At 33.6% G+C, this 16,213-nt stretch overlaps 1 protein-coding gene across 1 annotated transcript in view; it reads left to right on the top strand.

Moving 5' to 3' along the window:
* Nucleotides 1-16,213, top strand: part of VPS13B (vacuolar protein sorting 13 homolog B) — a gene marked incomplete at its 3' end in the record, with an annotated part of 647,903 nt that overhangs the window by 11,768 nt on the left and 619,922 nt on the right. Inside the window, exon 3 of the mRNA XM_025050073.1 lies at nt 7,655-7,798. Within this exon, the coding sequence (XP_024905841.1) occupies nt 7,655-7,798 (144 nt within the window). The remainder of the gene's footprint in view (nt 1-7,654; nt 7,799-16,213) is intronic.

Below are 16,213 nucleotides of genomic sequence, written 5' to 3'. Positions count from 1 at the left end.
TTAATTATGATGTATCTTGGTGTGGCTATGTTTGAGTTTCTCTTGTATGGGACTCTTTGTGCTTCCTGGACTTGTATGTCTAATTCCTTTTCCAGAAGTTTTCTGTCATTATTTCTTCAAATAGATTCTCAATGCCTTGCTCTCTTCTTGTCGTACCCCTGTGATGTGGATATTGGTACCCTTGATGTCGTCCCAGAGGTCCTTTAAGTTACTCTCTAGTTTTTTGATTCATTTTTCTTATTGCAGTTCTGATTAGGTTTTTCTGCTACCATGTCTTCCAACTTGCTGATTCAGTCTTCTGCTTCATCTAATTTACTGTTGATTCCTTCTAGTGTATTTTTTTCAGCTATTGTAGTCTTCATTTCTAACTGGCTCTTTTTTATGGTTTCTATGTCCTTTTTTATGCTTACTCTCTGTTGAAGTTCTCATTGAGATCATCTATTCTCCCCCTAAGTTCACTGAGCATCTTTATAGCCATTGTTTTGAACTCTGTCTCTGGTAGTTTGCCTCCATTTCGTTTAGTTTTTTTTTTCTGGAGTTTTCTCCTGTTTCATTTGCGGCATGTATTTTTTTTCTCATTTTAGTTGCCTCTCCATGTTTGTTTCTGTGTTAGAAAGATTTGTTGCATCTCCCAGCCTTGGCCAGATGGCCTTATATAGTAGGTGTGCTTTGCGGCCTGGTGTTACAACCTCCCTAATCACCTGCTCCAGCAGCTCCGGGTTTGTTTTTTTGTATGGGTTGTGTGTGTTTTCTTGTTTTAGCTGAGCCTTGATTGCTGTTAGCATATCAGTCTGTGGGATTAGCTCTCAGGCTGACTGTGAGGATTGGCCATACCCACAGGATATGCGTTGCCGTTGGAGGGCTGACCTTTGTGAATGGGATTTACCCAGCAGGCTTGTGTACTTGTTGAAACCATCCTTTGGGTGTACCACTTATGGATCTAGTCAAGTTTTGCTTTCCAAGTGTGTTGGTTCTGTGGCCCCTTGGGAATGGCTTCCAAGTAGGCCAAGTTCAGAAGCTGCCTTTGATTGCTTGAGGCTACCTGGTAGGATCTACAAAGCGATCTGTGGATGGTTGCTGCCTGTGCTAGATCTAAAGGTAAGTGGGAGAGACTACACTGCATACTGTGGTGTGGTTACCCTCATTACCGAGCCTGGGGCGATTTAGCTTACTAGTGCACCTCAAGGCCTGAGGCTGCCTGCCAGTTGGCCTTAAGACTCCACAGCTGGAAGTGTCTTTGTGGGGTTTTGTGTGGTATGCGAATTTGGTGGTGCAGGGACTCAGGGAATCACTGGAGTATAGTTAACAGATTTCTCTTGGCCACTGCAGTGTCAGTTTTTGTGCCAGTTTTTTCTCTCTGGCTTCCTGTAAAAGTCACAGATTGCCAACTGCTGCTTACCTTGAGATTACAAACACCTGAGATCTGTTCAAGAAATATAGTAGCTCAGGGCAGGGTTTGTGGCCTGTCACTGAAAGTCTATCCCAGAATGCATGGGCCTTGTGTGGGCCACCTGAGCCAAGGTCTATTGCCTACACAGAATGCCCAGCCCTGGGATGGGACGGGGCAGGGTAGGAGCCACTGCCAGGCAGTAGCCTGCCTGGAGCAATTTGAGGGTTGGGTGGGGCAGAGTTTAAGGGAGACATTGAACTGTTAGGCCAGTACAACATCAGATTTGCTGCCAGTTCTGTCTGTGGGCACCCGCAAAGTTACAGATCACAGTGAGGCCAGCTGCTGTTTGTGTTGAGCCGCCAGGTCCCATGATAAGCTGAAGAGATTACTGTAGCTCATGCTGGCTGCAGTGATCAGCCACAGGGTGTCTCCCCTGAAATGTGCCTGCATAGAATGGTCAGCCCCAAGAAGGGGCAGGGTGGGAGTGGCTTCCCAGCAACAGTCCCATCGTGAGTTTTTGTGAGTTGGAGGCGGCGGGTCAGTCTCATCGGGCCAGTGCAACTTCAGAATTGAATGTGTGGGGGGAGGGTTCAACACAGGCATGTCGTTGCCTGTCTGCAGACTGCCCCAGAGAAGGCTGGACAGAGGAACAATGGCGGCTGTCCCTCTAGCCCTTGCTTCGGTACCACTCATCTCTGTCTTTCCCTGTATGTCTCTTGTGTCTCCTGAGCTCCTGACCCTTCGTCCATGTCCAGGGTGCATGTCTGCAGGCGAATGAGTCTATGTGTCTGCCCTTTAAGGGGAATGTCTGGGGTTTTAGTTTCTTTTCATCTCACCTGGATGGAACCCCTACTGATTTTTACAGATTTTTGTGAAAACTCTTCTTCCTGGGGCTAGAACTCTGTGCTGGGGAGCCACTATGTAAGGCTAGGGCCCCTCGTTCCTTCATGGGGGCCTCTCCAGTTGCTCCCTCCCTCCTGGTGCTCCACCACCATGCTTGGGTACAGGGCCAGCCCGTTTTGTATTTCCACCCATCCTCCTGGTCTCGATGTAGCTTTTTCTTTATATCCTCAGATGTGTGTGTTATGATCAGTCACACTTCAGGTGGTTCTTCACTTTTTTTTTATAATTTGGTTGTAATTTTACTGTGGTCCTGAGTGGAGGTGAATCCCACTCTTACTTTGCCCTCCATCTTGACCCCCATCTTGAGTTATTTTCTTAGTGGTTGCTCAAAGGATTACAATATGCACATGCTTATCACAGTCTATTTGAGATTAACGATAACTTTATTCCATAAAATATAGAAACTTTCTCCACTATGGCTCAATTTCTTTCCACTCCTTTGTGCTATGTTAGAAACTCAGCAGTACAATTTTATGATTATTGTTTTATGCAGTTGCCTTTTATATCAGTTCGGAGAAAGAAAAAATACATTTATACTATCCTTTAATAGTTATCTACATTATTTTCTTTTATTGGTGCTCTTTGCTTGTTTGGATTTGATTTACCATTGGTGTTCCTTTCAGTATGAAAAAATTCTTTTAGTATTTTTTTAGCGATAGATTATCTCAGTCTCTGTTTATTTGGGTTTACCTTTATCTTGCCTTCATTTTTGAAAGATAGTTATGCTGGATATAGAATTCTTGGTTGACAGTTATTTTATTTGAATATGTCATTTCACTGCCTTCTTGCTTTTATTTGTAATGAGAAGTTAGCTGTTAACCTACAAAGATTTCCTTGTATGTGACAAGTTGCTTTTCTTTTTCTGTTTTCAAGATTTTCTTTTGTTTTGGCTTTTAAGATTTATACTACGATGTCTCTGGGCGTTGATTTGCTGATTCTTTCTTCTGCCAACTCGAATCTGATGATGAACTCAAATTTTAGTGAATTTTTCCATTTAATTTATTGTACTTTTCAACTCCTAAATTTCTCTTTGATTCTTTTTTGTAATTTCTATTTCACTGATATTTTCTATTTGATGATCACTGTTGTTGTATGTTTGTTTAATTATTTAAATATCTTTTCTTTTCTTTGAACGTACTTATAATAGATGTTTTGAAGTCTCTGTGTACTAGGTCTTACATATGAACACCCTCAGAGATAGTTTCTGTTGATTACTTTGTATACTTTTCACATTTCATAATTTTTTGCTGAAAACTAGTAATTTTGGGTTATACTTTACAGCAACTCTGAATTCTGATTTCCTCTCTCCAGGGGATAGTTGTTATTACTCTTGGTTTATTTGTTTAGTGACTTGCCTGGACTATACTTGTGGTGTTTATTTCCCTGCAGTGTGTGGTCTCTGATGTCTGTGCTCAGTCTCCCCTGCAAACCCCCAATTCTTTCTATTTTTAGGACCGGCTTCTTATGCATTACTCCTGGGTCACTATAACTTAGTTGTCAGCCAGTGATTGGTTGGAGGTTGTTTAACCAGTAAGGCTTTTGCTCTTTGATATGGGATATGTATGTATGTATGTTTGTGTGTGTGTATATATGTATGTATGTATGTATTGGATAATGTTTTCAAAGTTCAGGGAGTTTACAAGTCTGACTCATTTTTTTTTTTTTTACTTACTGTGTTTACAGGGCCTCTTGGTCAACAATGAATGAGTAGCTTGTTAGGGCCTTCTCTGTTGTCTTCTAATTAAGCACAACCTGGCACATACAGCTAGCTTTTCAGACGCCCAGGGATATATGAAGTAATAGCAAGGCCATCTTTGGCTGTCTTGTTCTCTGGATCTTTCTGTTAATTTTCTGGCTTGGCTTCTGTTTTGTTGTTTGTACTAATATTGTGACTTCAGGCTAGCCTTTCCTTATTGTTTCTGAGATTTTGGTTGTTTCGACAACTTTGCCTAGTTTTGTCATTGCTTTTTGAGGAGATTTGCCAAGCTCCTAACTTACAATTCTTGAAGTGTGTGTGCGTGTGTGTGTGTGTGTGTGTATGTATGTATGTTTTGGTGGTAAAAACCACATAAAATTTACCTGCTTAAACATTTTTAAGTTTGCAGTAGTATCAATTATATGTATATTGTTGCTTAGCAAATCTTTTTCATCTTTCAAACCTAAACTCTGTGCCTACTAGAGAATTCCCTTTTCCCCCAGTCCCTGACAACCACCATTCTATTTTTTGTTTCTGAGAATTTGGCTCCTTTAGATACCTCATATAAATGGAATCATGTAATATATGTCTTTTTGTGGCTGACCTATTTCGCTTAGCATAATGTCCTCAATGTTCATTCATGTTGTAACTTAGGACAGATTTTCCTTTTTTTTTGGAGACTGAATAATATTTGATTGTATGTATGTACCACATTTTTGTTATCCATTTATCTTTTGATGGCCCGATTGCTTCCAACGCTACGCCATTGTGAATAATGCTGTAATGGAAATGGTTTTGCAAGTATCTTTTTGAGATCCTGCTTTCAGTTCTTTTTGGTATATACTCAGAACGGAGATTGCTGTATCATACGGTAGTTTTATTTTTAATTTTTGAGAATTCTCCCCCCCCCCCATAGAGTTTTCTTCAATAGTGTACCATTTTACATTTTCATCAATAGGGTACAAGAGTTCTGATTTCTTTACATCCTTGCCAATACTTGTTACTTTATTTTTGGTCGTGGCCATTCCGACAGGTAAGAGATAATAAGCCATTATGGTTTTGATTTGCATTTCTCTGATGATTAATGATGTTGAATATCTTTTTGTATACTTGTTGGCCATTTTGTGTATGTTCTTTTGAGAAATGTCTCTTCAAGTCCTTTATCCATTTAAAATTTGGATTACTTGTTGAGTTGTAGTAGTTCTTCATGTATTCTAGATATTAACAGCTTATTACAGAGATAGTTTGCAGATATTTTCTCTCATTCTTTAGGTTTGAATTAGTCCTATTTGTCAGTTTTTGCTTTTGTTGCCTATGTTCACTTTTAAAGTGTCCCTTTATTCCACGTTAGAATATTTTGTAATAGCCTACCTAGAATTAGATCTTTGAGAGCTATTCAACCCTCTTCTTAAATTCTTTGCTACTAATGTCCTTTGAATAGTCATAGATGTTCTGGTTTTAGGGATGCATTTTGTATTGTGTATTTTTGAATAGTTACAAATGAATAAAAAATTTTAAGTTTTAGGATGTATTTTAAGAAGGAAAGGGAATGAGAAGGAAATCATTTATTGTGCTTATCTTAGGGATCCATCTGTTTGCCTTTGATAAAATGTATATGTGTTCTCATGTGTTTATCACAAGTCTGTAATGAGGAAATGGAAACAATCTTGCTTATAGTCAGATGATTAATAAGTGTTTAACTTCATTCGGATTTCCCATGTTGGCAATGTGGTCCAAAATTTCATGTTCTAATGTAGACTGCTGCCTCTTGTGTTACTGTTTGGTTAATAGTTCAGTTGATTAGTAGCATTCTGATGATACTGAGGTCTTAAATTTGATTCATGTGTCTTTTAACTTCTCCCTGAGAAAATCTAGTTTGGCCCATAGATTGCAACTTTGAGCCATTTCACAAGTATATCATTGTTATATAAATCAGGGAGTGGTAGAGGTGGAAATATCATTGGTTCATTGTCCAGATAGATGCATTTGGAAAGGCATTCAGTGCTTGTAATGGAAGTATAGATGCAGTATAATTGTGGTTAAGAGCAAGGGCTTGGCATCATATTTTCCAGTTTTGAGTCCTGCTATCCTAGATGAATCATTTCGGGAAGTTACTCAACCTTTCCATGTCTCATATTCTTTATCTGTATTTACATTTTGGGATCTTTATAAACATTGTTGTATGCAAGGCAAAGTTCTTAGAAAAGTACCTGGTACAGAGTAAATATTCAGTAAATATTGCCTTTGTTATGGACATGGAACAAATTATAATCTGTACCAGTTGATTAATGCTTGAAATTATTGCATCTTTAAAATTAATGTAATAATGAAAAATATTTAAAAATCATGGCATTTGATTAGACTAGAGTAGTAGAAATAGATTTTTTAGTATTCTGCTCTTTAGAAAAACTTGCAAAAACATACATTAGGCCCATATATTTGTAATAATAATAATAGCATCTTAATAATGATTGCTCTTTAAGGAAGACAGTGCTGTAAGTACTTTATACAAGTTAATTAGTTTAATCCTCAAAGGTACTATTATTTTTTTTAACACCTACGGCAGCTGGTATTCCTAGGTGGTCTCCCATCCAAGTACTAACCAGGTCTGACCCTGCTTAGTTTCTGAGGTCAGACAAGACGGGCACATTCAGGGTGTCATGGCCGTAGACTCAAAGATACTGTTCTTATCCAAATTTTACAGATAAAAAAACTGAGGCACAGATACATTATACAAGTTGCCCACTGTCACTGGGCTACTAGGTAGGATTTAAATCCATGTGTGCTGGCTCCAGAGTTATTATTGGTCTTAACCACTTTACCATACTGCCTATGTTTAGCTGTATTGCTACTATTTTGCTAAAAAGTAGGTAAGCAATTGTTGGATGAATGAATAAATGTAGTAATTATCTTAATTTTCACAAACAGTTATAATAACTGTAAAAATGTGATTGAAATACAGTCTAAATACAATTTATTTTTTTCCTTTGTTGATTTGTAACAAAAATTTTATTTGAAAGTGAAATGAGTTAGTATAAAGTGATCGTAGTGATAGTTATGTTTTAATTTTTAACGTTCTCTCTAATAATAATGAAAAACATTCAGAATACATTTCAGATTTATGACCAAATAGTATCCAGGTACAGTCTCTAATTAGGTAAAGCTTAGTAAGTTTTTTTTTTAAGGTTGATCAATTTTTATTTTGTCAGGTCATTCTCCTGTCTCACCTTCAATTCCCTGTTCAACTTGCCTTACAATCCTGTTCTAGCTGTAGTTTAAAACACATTTTGAGGACATATTTTTAGTGGAGATTTTAAACATCATACCATTGCAGTTATCTCAAATACTGCTGCTCTCTCTCTACTACTGTTACTACAACCACCACTACTATATATGAGCCTTTGTCATGTCCTAGGTATTGTATATTATTTCCATTCAGCAGAGTAAGAAACTGAGGCCTAGACAAGTTAAGTAGCTTGTTAAATATAACTTGCACAATTAGTTTTTTGTAGTTTAACAAGGTATTTGATGCTACTTTTTGACAAACAATAATTCTTAAACTGTATTTGTGTTGGAGATTTCATTTTTCTTTTAAGAAAGTAATTTGAATATTAGAAAAAAAGATTAAGTACTTACTAATTTTTATTTAATATTTGTGTTTTAAGGAATTGAAATTACCTTTCACTTTTTTAAGTGGACATATTCATGAATTGAGGATCCATGTACCATGGACAAAACTGGGTTCGGAATCAGTGGTGATTACCATCAACACAATGGAATGCATTTTGAAACTTAAAGATGGAATGCAGGTATGAAATTATTGAAACTAGTTGTTTATATTAACCAATTTTATAGTTATTAGTGTTTGATAGTTCTTTAACTTTTGGGATATGTCAACTTTTATATAAATTAATCTTATATACTAATTATTTTTACATGCCTATTGAAGTAACACAATTAATTGCAAAAGGGTGTTATTAAATTTGTATTAAATGTCCTAAGGGATATTTTAATACTGATTTCACTTATCTGATCATAGCCCTCATAGGGATCATGTAGATTGCTTATTATCTATATATTCATTATAGGTGGGGCCTAATTGTGTCCAATTTTCAGGCGAAGGTTTTTGAATTTTTGCAAAGTAACTGCATGATTTTTTATTTACATGACATTTCTAAATAAGGTGACAACTTCTCAAGTTATTTTTTGAGAAGATAAAAATATATTGAATCTGACTTTATATACCAAATTTTATTGTTGTCTTTGAAGTTTTGGCATCAGAAATGGATTTTTTTCTGACTTATTCTCTGACCTATCATATTTCTTTTTAGTGTTTTTTATAAAGATGTAATATTGATTTTAAGGAGTTTGTACCAAAATTTTTCTAATCTAGAAAAATAGGTCTGGACAGCAGCATAATTGTGATGCATTTTTCTATTTTCATCTTGCAGAAAAGTAGTGTCTGTCGTTTGTTTTTATTACTTTTTCCTTAACTCACATTTAACTTTCTGTTTTAAGGAATGCTTTCTGGAACCAGATGAATTGAGGAGAATTAGTAAATTGACTATTTTCATAAGCACCTTAAGGCAGTATTAGTGTATCCTTATAAATATAACAAGTCTCTGTGAAATTAGTTAAGATTATTTATGAATTGTTAGAATCATTTTCTATTTTAAGTGGATATGTTGAGTGTCATATCAACTCAAATTTTTTTTTTTTCTTTTATGAAATCTTTGATTTAAATCTGGATTACCCAATTTAACTTAACTAATATAGTTCCTGGAAGTAAGAATATCAATGCTATATTTTCCCATGAAAATTTATTTTGTGAACTTTAAATATTTGGTAGATTGATTTAATAATCTATAGATAGTTATATTGCAACAGAGTTTTATTTTACATTTGTATTTGATAATACTTAAATGATTCTTAATTATCATCTGTTCTTGGAATTTAATTTTTTATAAAAGTCTGGTCTTGGTTATGCCACCCATGCAGTGTTCCATATTACCAGAAAAAGAATCCAGACACTTTTTTCAATGGGAAGGTGAAAGTTTCAAGGCCAGATGTCCCATAAGAAACACATTTTAGAAAAGGCAAATTACAACTAATTATAAAGTCCGCAGAAAAAGATTTGTAACACATGACTTAGTGCCACCTAGAACTAATATTTGATATTGGACTGTGCAGATGGCTACTGCAGGAATGATCAGATTTCCTTCTTGTATGGCATTTGAGACTTTGGTGGTGTGTACAGCATAAGGTCAAAGTGTTATGATTGTAAACCACTCTCAAAACAAGTAATTTTTACAGATGTTTAAAATTTTGAGGTAGAAAGGATTTTTGAGAATTGTAGGTTTCATTTGGACAAATTATTCAGCAGCGTATACCCTTGGAGAGTAGTACTTGAATTTATGCTGGTGATTGGAATTTATTTTTCAGTAAGAAGATTATAGATGAAACACATTTTTTTAACAGTTTATTTTCTTGTTTTAAGCATGATTAATAAAGTAGAAAATAAAGTTAGAAAATTACACATGTACTTGTAAAACTGAATAAATTATTTCAAATTATTACATTATAGAATCACAATGAAGACTTTTTTCCTAAAAAAAAATTAGTGTGGGATGGTATGTTAAATGGAGGGGCCCTTAAGAGTTATAGATATTAAACCGTTAAAAGTAATACTAATGGGAATATAATTTAGAAGTTAGTAATCTGAAGTTTAATTCAGAAAAGATCGTTACAAAAATATAATATTGCTAAGTGCCTTGATAAGTTATGTTTAATTTGTAAAGTTTAATTCTACCAGCATTAGTTGATTTCTTACTCTTCAGTGCATTACTTCAAAAGCATTGCTAAGAATTTTATATAATTTTCTCCACAAAAGACAATTAGATTTATAATGATTTGAGTATGATTCTAGTGAAAATAGTTATAATATACTGCCTTTATATATCTTTGTAAGTAGTTCTAATTATAGAAATTTCTTTTTGATGAGGACGTGACCAAGTTGTGTTAGGTAAAATAAAGACCACCTTGTTCACTTTGAGTTATTTTTAATATATTGATATTTCACTCAGAAAATATTTATGAACTTTTCACTATTGACTCAGAGACGTCTGTTGTCAGTTCATACCCATTTTAGATCCTGCAGATTTGTTACCTATGAACTGTTTGTTTGGTTTTTTTTTTTTTTCCTTCAGACTTCAGATACAGAATTTGATTCAAGACATATCAACACCAGTGGTCCAGGTCTTTCTTGTTTGTTTATTTAGCTAGTTTAGTCTGCTCCAGCCTAATCTAATAAATCTTTGTGGACCCAGCACACAGCTCAAGAACAAAAACATTAGTAGTAATTTACATTTAGCCATGCGCTCCTCTCTTTTTGCATATTCTTGCTTGTTCAGCCTCTGTGGACTTCATCTAAAATGGGGCAAGACTTGCTACAACGTTCTTTCATTCCATGATTGTATATGCTTCTCCACTCACTGTGTTAGTAAGTCTTGCAAAAAGCTTCTTCAACCTAAAGAGAGTAGTAAATTTATCATTGTACCACCTAGAAAGTAAACTTTTAAAATCTTTGGACCCCATAAATGTAACCATTTGCAAGGCTGTTGGTAGACATAATATTTATTATTCATTAAAAAACTTAAAAAAAATCTGTTGACTCTAAACCAAAACTTTAAAATACCATTAAAAACTTGAGATAAAGAGCTATCAGTTTGACTTTTAAGATTTCACATAAATGTAATAACACATGAGTTTTACTTTGTCTTATTTCACTCAGAATAATGCCCTCCAGATTCATCTATGTTGTCACAAATGGCAAGATTTCTTTTTCATAGCTGAGTAACACTCCAGTTCCTGTGTGTGTATCACATTTTATTTATCCATTCATTCATTGATGGACACTAATACATTGTTTCCATGTATAAGCTCTTGTGAGTAATGTTGCAATGAGCATGGGAGTGCAGATATCTCCTCCAGATAGTGATATTGTTTCCTTTGGATATATACCTAAAAGTGGGATTGCTGGATAACATGGTAGTTCTATTGAAAAAATTTTGAAGAACTGCCATACTGTTTTCCATAACGACAGTACCAATGTACTAAAGGTATACAAGGGTTCCCATTTTTCAACATTTGTTATCTCTTGTCTATTTGATAATAGTTATCCTAACAAGTGTGAGCGATATCTCACTGTGGTTTTGCTTTGCATTATCTTGATGGTTAGTGATGTTCAGCACCTTTTTAGTACCTGTTGGCTATCTATATATCTTCTTCAGAAAAACATTTACTCAGTTCCTTTGCTCATTTTAAAATTGGATTTTTGTTGAGTTGTATGAATTTAATTTTTTATTTATATTTTAGATGTTAACTCCTTGTCAGATACACGTTTTACGAATATATTCCCCCATTCCATAGGTTAACTTTCCATTTTGGTGGTAGTTTCCTTTGCTGTGCAGAAGCTTTTTAATATGATGTAGTCCCACCTGGTTTTTCTTTTGCTTCTGTTGCCTGTGCTTTTGGTGTCATATCAAAAAAAAAAAAAAAAAAAAAATCCTGACAAGACTAATGTCAAGGAGTTTTTCCCTTAGATTTTCTTCGAGTAGTTTTCAAGTTCCAGGTCTTATTTTTAAGTCTTTAATTAATTTCAAGTTAGTTTTTGTGAGTGGTGAAAGATGGGAGTCCATTTTCATTTTTTTTGCATGTGGATATTTAGTTTTCTCAGCACTATTTATTGAAAAGGCCATCCTTCATTGTGTGTGCTTGGTGCCCTTGTCAAAGATTAGTTGACCATATATGTATTGATTTATTTCTGGGCTCTCAGTTCTGTTCCTTTGATAAAAAAAACAGTATATGCTGGTACCATACTGTTTTGATTACTGTAGCTTTGTAATATAGTTTGAAGTCAGGAAATCTGATGCCTCCAGTTTTGTTCTTCTTTCTCAAGATTGCTTTGCTATTTGAGATGCTTTGTGGTTCCATACAAATTTTAGGATTATTTTTCCTATTTATGTGTAAAGTGCCATTGGAATTTTAGTAGAGATTGCATTGAATATGTAGATAACTGAGTAGTATGGACAGTTTAACAGTATTCTTTCAATGTGTGAATACGAGATATCTTTGTATTTCTTTGTGCCTTTAATTTCTTTCATCAGTGTCTTATAGTTTTTAGTGTAGTGATCTTTTACCTCCTTGGTTAAATTTAGTCATAAGTATTTTATTGTTTTTGATGCTATTGTAAATGAGAATGCTTTCTTAATTTCTCTTTCTGATAGTTTGTTAATAGTTTGCAGCTGGTTTTTGTATATCAATTTCATATCCTATAACTTTATTGTATTTGTTTATTCTAACAATTTGTTTTTTGTAGGGGGTCTTTAGAGTTATCTATATGTAAGATAATGTTGTCTGCAAGCAAAGATAATTTTTCTTCTTTCCTATTTGGATGCCTTTTATATCTTTTTTGCCTAATTGCTCTGGCTAAGACTTTCACTACTATGTTGAATAAAAGTGGTGAGAGTGAGCATCTTCGTCTTGTTCCTGATCTTAGAGGAAAAGCTTTTAGTTTTTCACTATTGTGGATGTTAGCTGTGAGCTTGTCGTATATGGCCTTTATTATGTTGAGGTACGTTCCTCTCTATACCTATTTTGCTAAGAGTTTTTATCATAAATGGATGTTGAATTTTGTCAAATGCTTTTTCTGTATTTATTGAGATGATCATATGATTTTTGTCTTTCATTTGTTAATGTGTATCACATTGATTGGTTTGCATATGTTGAATCATCCTTGTATTTCTGGAATCTCACATGGTTATGGTATATGATCTTTTTAAAGTATCATTGAATTTGGTTTGCTAATATTGAGGATTTTTGCATCTGTGGTCATCATCATGGATATTGGCCTATAATTTTCTGTTCTTGTGGTGTCTTTTTTAATATTAGGTAATGTTGGCCTTATAGAATGAGTTTGAAGTATTTCCCCCTCTTCTATTTTCTTTCAAACATTTGAGAAGGATTGGTATTAATTCTTTAAATGTTTGGTAAAAATACACCAGTGAAGACATCTAGTCAGACTTTTGATTTTGAGGAGGTTTTTGATTTCTGATTTAATATCCTTATTAGTAATTGGTACATTAAATTTTTATTTGTCTAAAAATCTTTATTTCATTCTCAATCTTTAATGATAGTTTATTTGGTTATATCAGGTTGGCAGTTATTTTCTTTCAGTACATTAAAAATACTATTCCACTATGGAAATGGTTTTATTTTTACTGTTGAGTTTTTGCCTTTTAGTGTTGTCATTTTATTGTATATTTTTCTAGTTGTATTTAAGATTTTTTTTTTCAGTCTTTTGTGTTTTTCAGTTTTACAACAGTATCTCTGGAATGAATTTCTTTTTTTAATCCTTGGGATTTATTGTCTGTGGATTTATGTTTTTGATTACTTCTGAAAAATCCTCAATTTCTTTGAATATTAATTCAGTTTTATTCTCACTGTTGCCTTCTGAAACTTGATTTTCACATATTAGACATTCTCAGTCATTCCTTTGCAACCTAACCTTTCATTTATTTTTTATTTTTATTTATTTTTTATTTCTTTGTCTCTCTGTGCTCCAATGTGGGTAATTTCCTCAAATCTGTTTTTTATCTAATTCAATAAATTTCTCAGATCATGAACTTTTGTGCAACTCATAAGACTTTGGATTTTACTGTCATCCAGTGGTTCTCAAAGTATGATCTGAGGACCCCCAGGGATTCCCAAGTTTTTTCAGGGTATATATATGTTAAACTATAATAATACTAAGACGTAGTTTACTTTTTTTCATCATCCTTTTATGAGGATAGAATAGAATTTTGAGGATAGAATAGAATAGAGGCTACTTGATATATGATATTGCAACAGATCGAAGACAGAAGCTGATATGAGAATCCAGCTATCTTCTATAGGCCAGCTTTTTAAAAATGTAAAATAATTTTATTCTTTACTAATTTTCTTTTTGTTTGGAAAATATTGGTATTTTTCATAAAACAAAAAGTTAAAATTTTATAATTCATTTATAAGTATTACATGTGGTAAATTTATTAAAAGTAATTATAAAAGAATATATACATAAAATCTATATTTCAACTTTTTCATTTCTCATATGGTAAATATGGATATATATAATCTACATACAAAAAAGATGTTGGGGCTCTCAGTAATTTTTAAGAGGGTAAAAGTTCCTGAGATCAAAACATTTGAGCACCACTGGTGTAGAGAGTAGGGAGCTATTGAATTATTTTAAGCTAGTAAGCAACTTGATTGAGTTTTAGATTGAATTTTAGGAAGTTGACTGGTTTTTCAGAGCGGAAGAATAGATTGGAGGATTTCAGATAATTAGTTAGGTTCACTTTACCATAATCTAGAAAAATGATGGGAACTAGATAGAACTAAGTCGTTGGCTGTGGGCATGGAGAACTGGGAACAGATTCTGGAGGGAAATGTAGGGGGGAAGTTGAGATTCTAGGATGACTTCTGGAAATTTTATTTAGGACTGTCGGGATGAATTATGGTACTGTTAATTTGGATTCTTTTTAGAGGTTAAAGATTTGTCTGTCAAGCTCATCATATAACAACATAATTAGTAATCGGAAGTCACTGAAGATTAATATATGAAGCAGGCATTATTCATTGTGGGTAAGACGTACAAAATTATTATTTTAGTACTTAATTTATTTGAAGGAAAAATTGAAAAGTTCATTCAAATCTTTATTGAGTACTGTACTAAATACTGATGTGGCTAATGAGACAAAACCTTTCTCTCCTTGAATGTTTTAAGGAAAAAATATATCTTGGGTGGTTTATGATTTTAATTTTGGCATAGAAAGTTTGTAGTCTTAGAACCATCAGAGGGTAAAATACTTTGTTTTAGGTTTGTTTTCAAGCTGAAATTTCTCGAGTGATTTAAAAACAATATTGGAAAGGAAATAAAAAACCAAAGCCACAGATGAAAATGAAGATAAATTTGTTTCAAACTCTATTATTTGCTTTAAAAGTTTGAGAACAGAATCATTGTTTCTTGAATTTCTACCTGTGTCTACAGCTTCCAATTAGAGAGTAGAAAGAGGACTCTTTTTTAGTTAGCTGTTTAGAAAGTAACATTGTTACAAAGACCTGTTTCTTTAAAAAATACATATATTGATTTAAGTCATAGGATCTTTCATTATGTCATGTGTAAGCTTGAAATTTATGCCACACAAATAGCAAACTTGGCATAAAGTGGATTTTTGGTTACATAAGAATTTTTTTTTTCTTATTGAGGAAATTTTAATTCTTGTTTGCCATGTTGGATGTTTTTGATGGGTACCATTGTATTCGTTTAATCCTTGGAAAGGTTTTTCGTTTTGAACTGGGGTATTTTTATTCTCCCATAGCTCTCTTACTTTAGGAAGATGAAAAGTCACATTTAGATTAAGATAAGTAAGGAAGTCTCAGTGTCACGAAGGACTTTCTAAGAGTGTTATGAATGAATTAAAACATAGGGTTGCTATAGAAGTGCCAGTACAACCTTAATTATAGTATTCAGTATTGTAGACACCATAATTTATAGGTCTGAATGCTGCAAACTGAACAGAAAATGCTGGTTTGAGACTTTTGCAGGTTGCTGGTAGTTACAATTTCTCTTTGCCCCTTTAGCCTTGAGCCATTCCAATATGTTTTCTGGCATTAAGATAATGAACAGCATAGACTGCAGCTGCTAGTCTTTTTATTTCTGTTTGGTTCACAAATTCTATAGGTTTCTTTTCAATCCATAAAATGCAGTGGTTCTCTGATTTTTGTTTTGATGATGAGATACTGCTAATTTTGTTTTTTCTTCAACATGTTTTATTTTGCCAAGATTTTCTTTCTGAAACTTGTATTTAGAAACTGTATTGAGTCTACATCTGAACCAAGTTTTCTATAGACAGATTATATTTGGGTTTTATTAGTCCTGACAATTTCTTTATATAATTGGAGTGTTTTAGATTATTTAAATTCTGTGAAATTTTTAACATGGTTAGGTTTAAGTCTAACAACGTCTTTTTGTTTGTTTTCTGTTTGTCCCATCTGATTTTTGTTCCTTTTTTATTCTGTTCCTGCCTTTTTTTGCATTAGTTGAGTATATTTTACTATTCCATTTTGTCTTCATTATTAGTTTGTTCCCTATACCTCTTCTTTAAATTTATTTTTATTTATAT

Source organism: Pteropus alecto, unplaced genomic scaffold (assembly GCF_000325575.1).
Source record: "Pteropus alecto unplaced genomic scaffold, ASM32557v1 scaffold164, whole genome shotgun sequence".
Lineage (NCBI taxonomy): Eukaryota > Metazoa > Chordata > Mammalia > Chiroptera > Pteropodidae > Pteropus > Pteropus alecto.
Note: the sequence above shows the minus strand (reverse complement) of the source record. Positions and strands in the feature narration are given on the sequence as shown.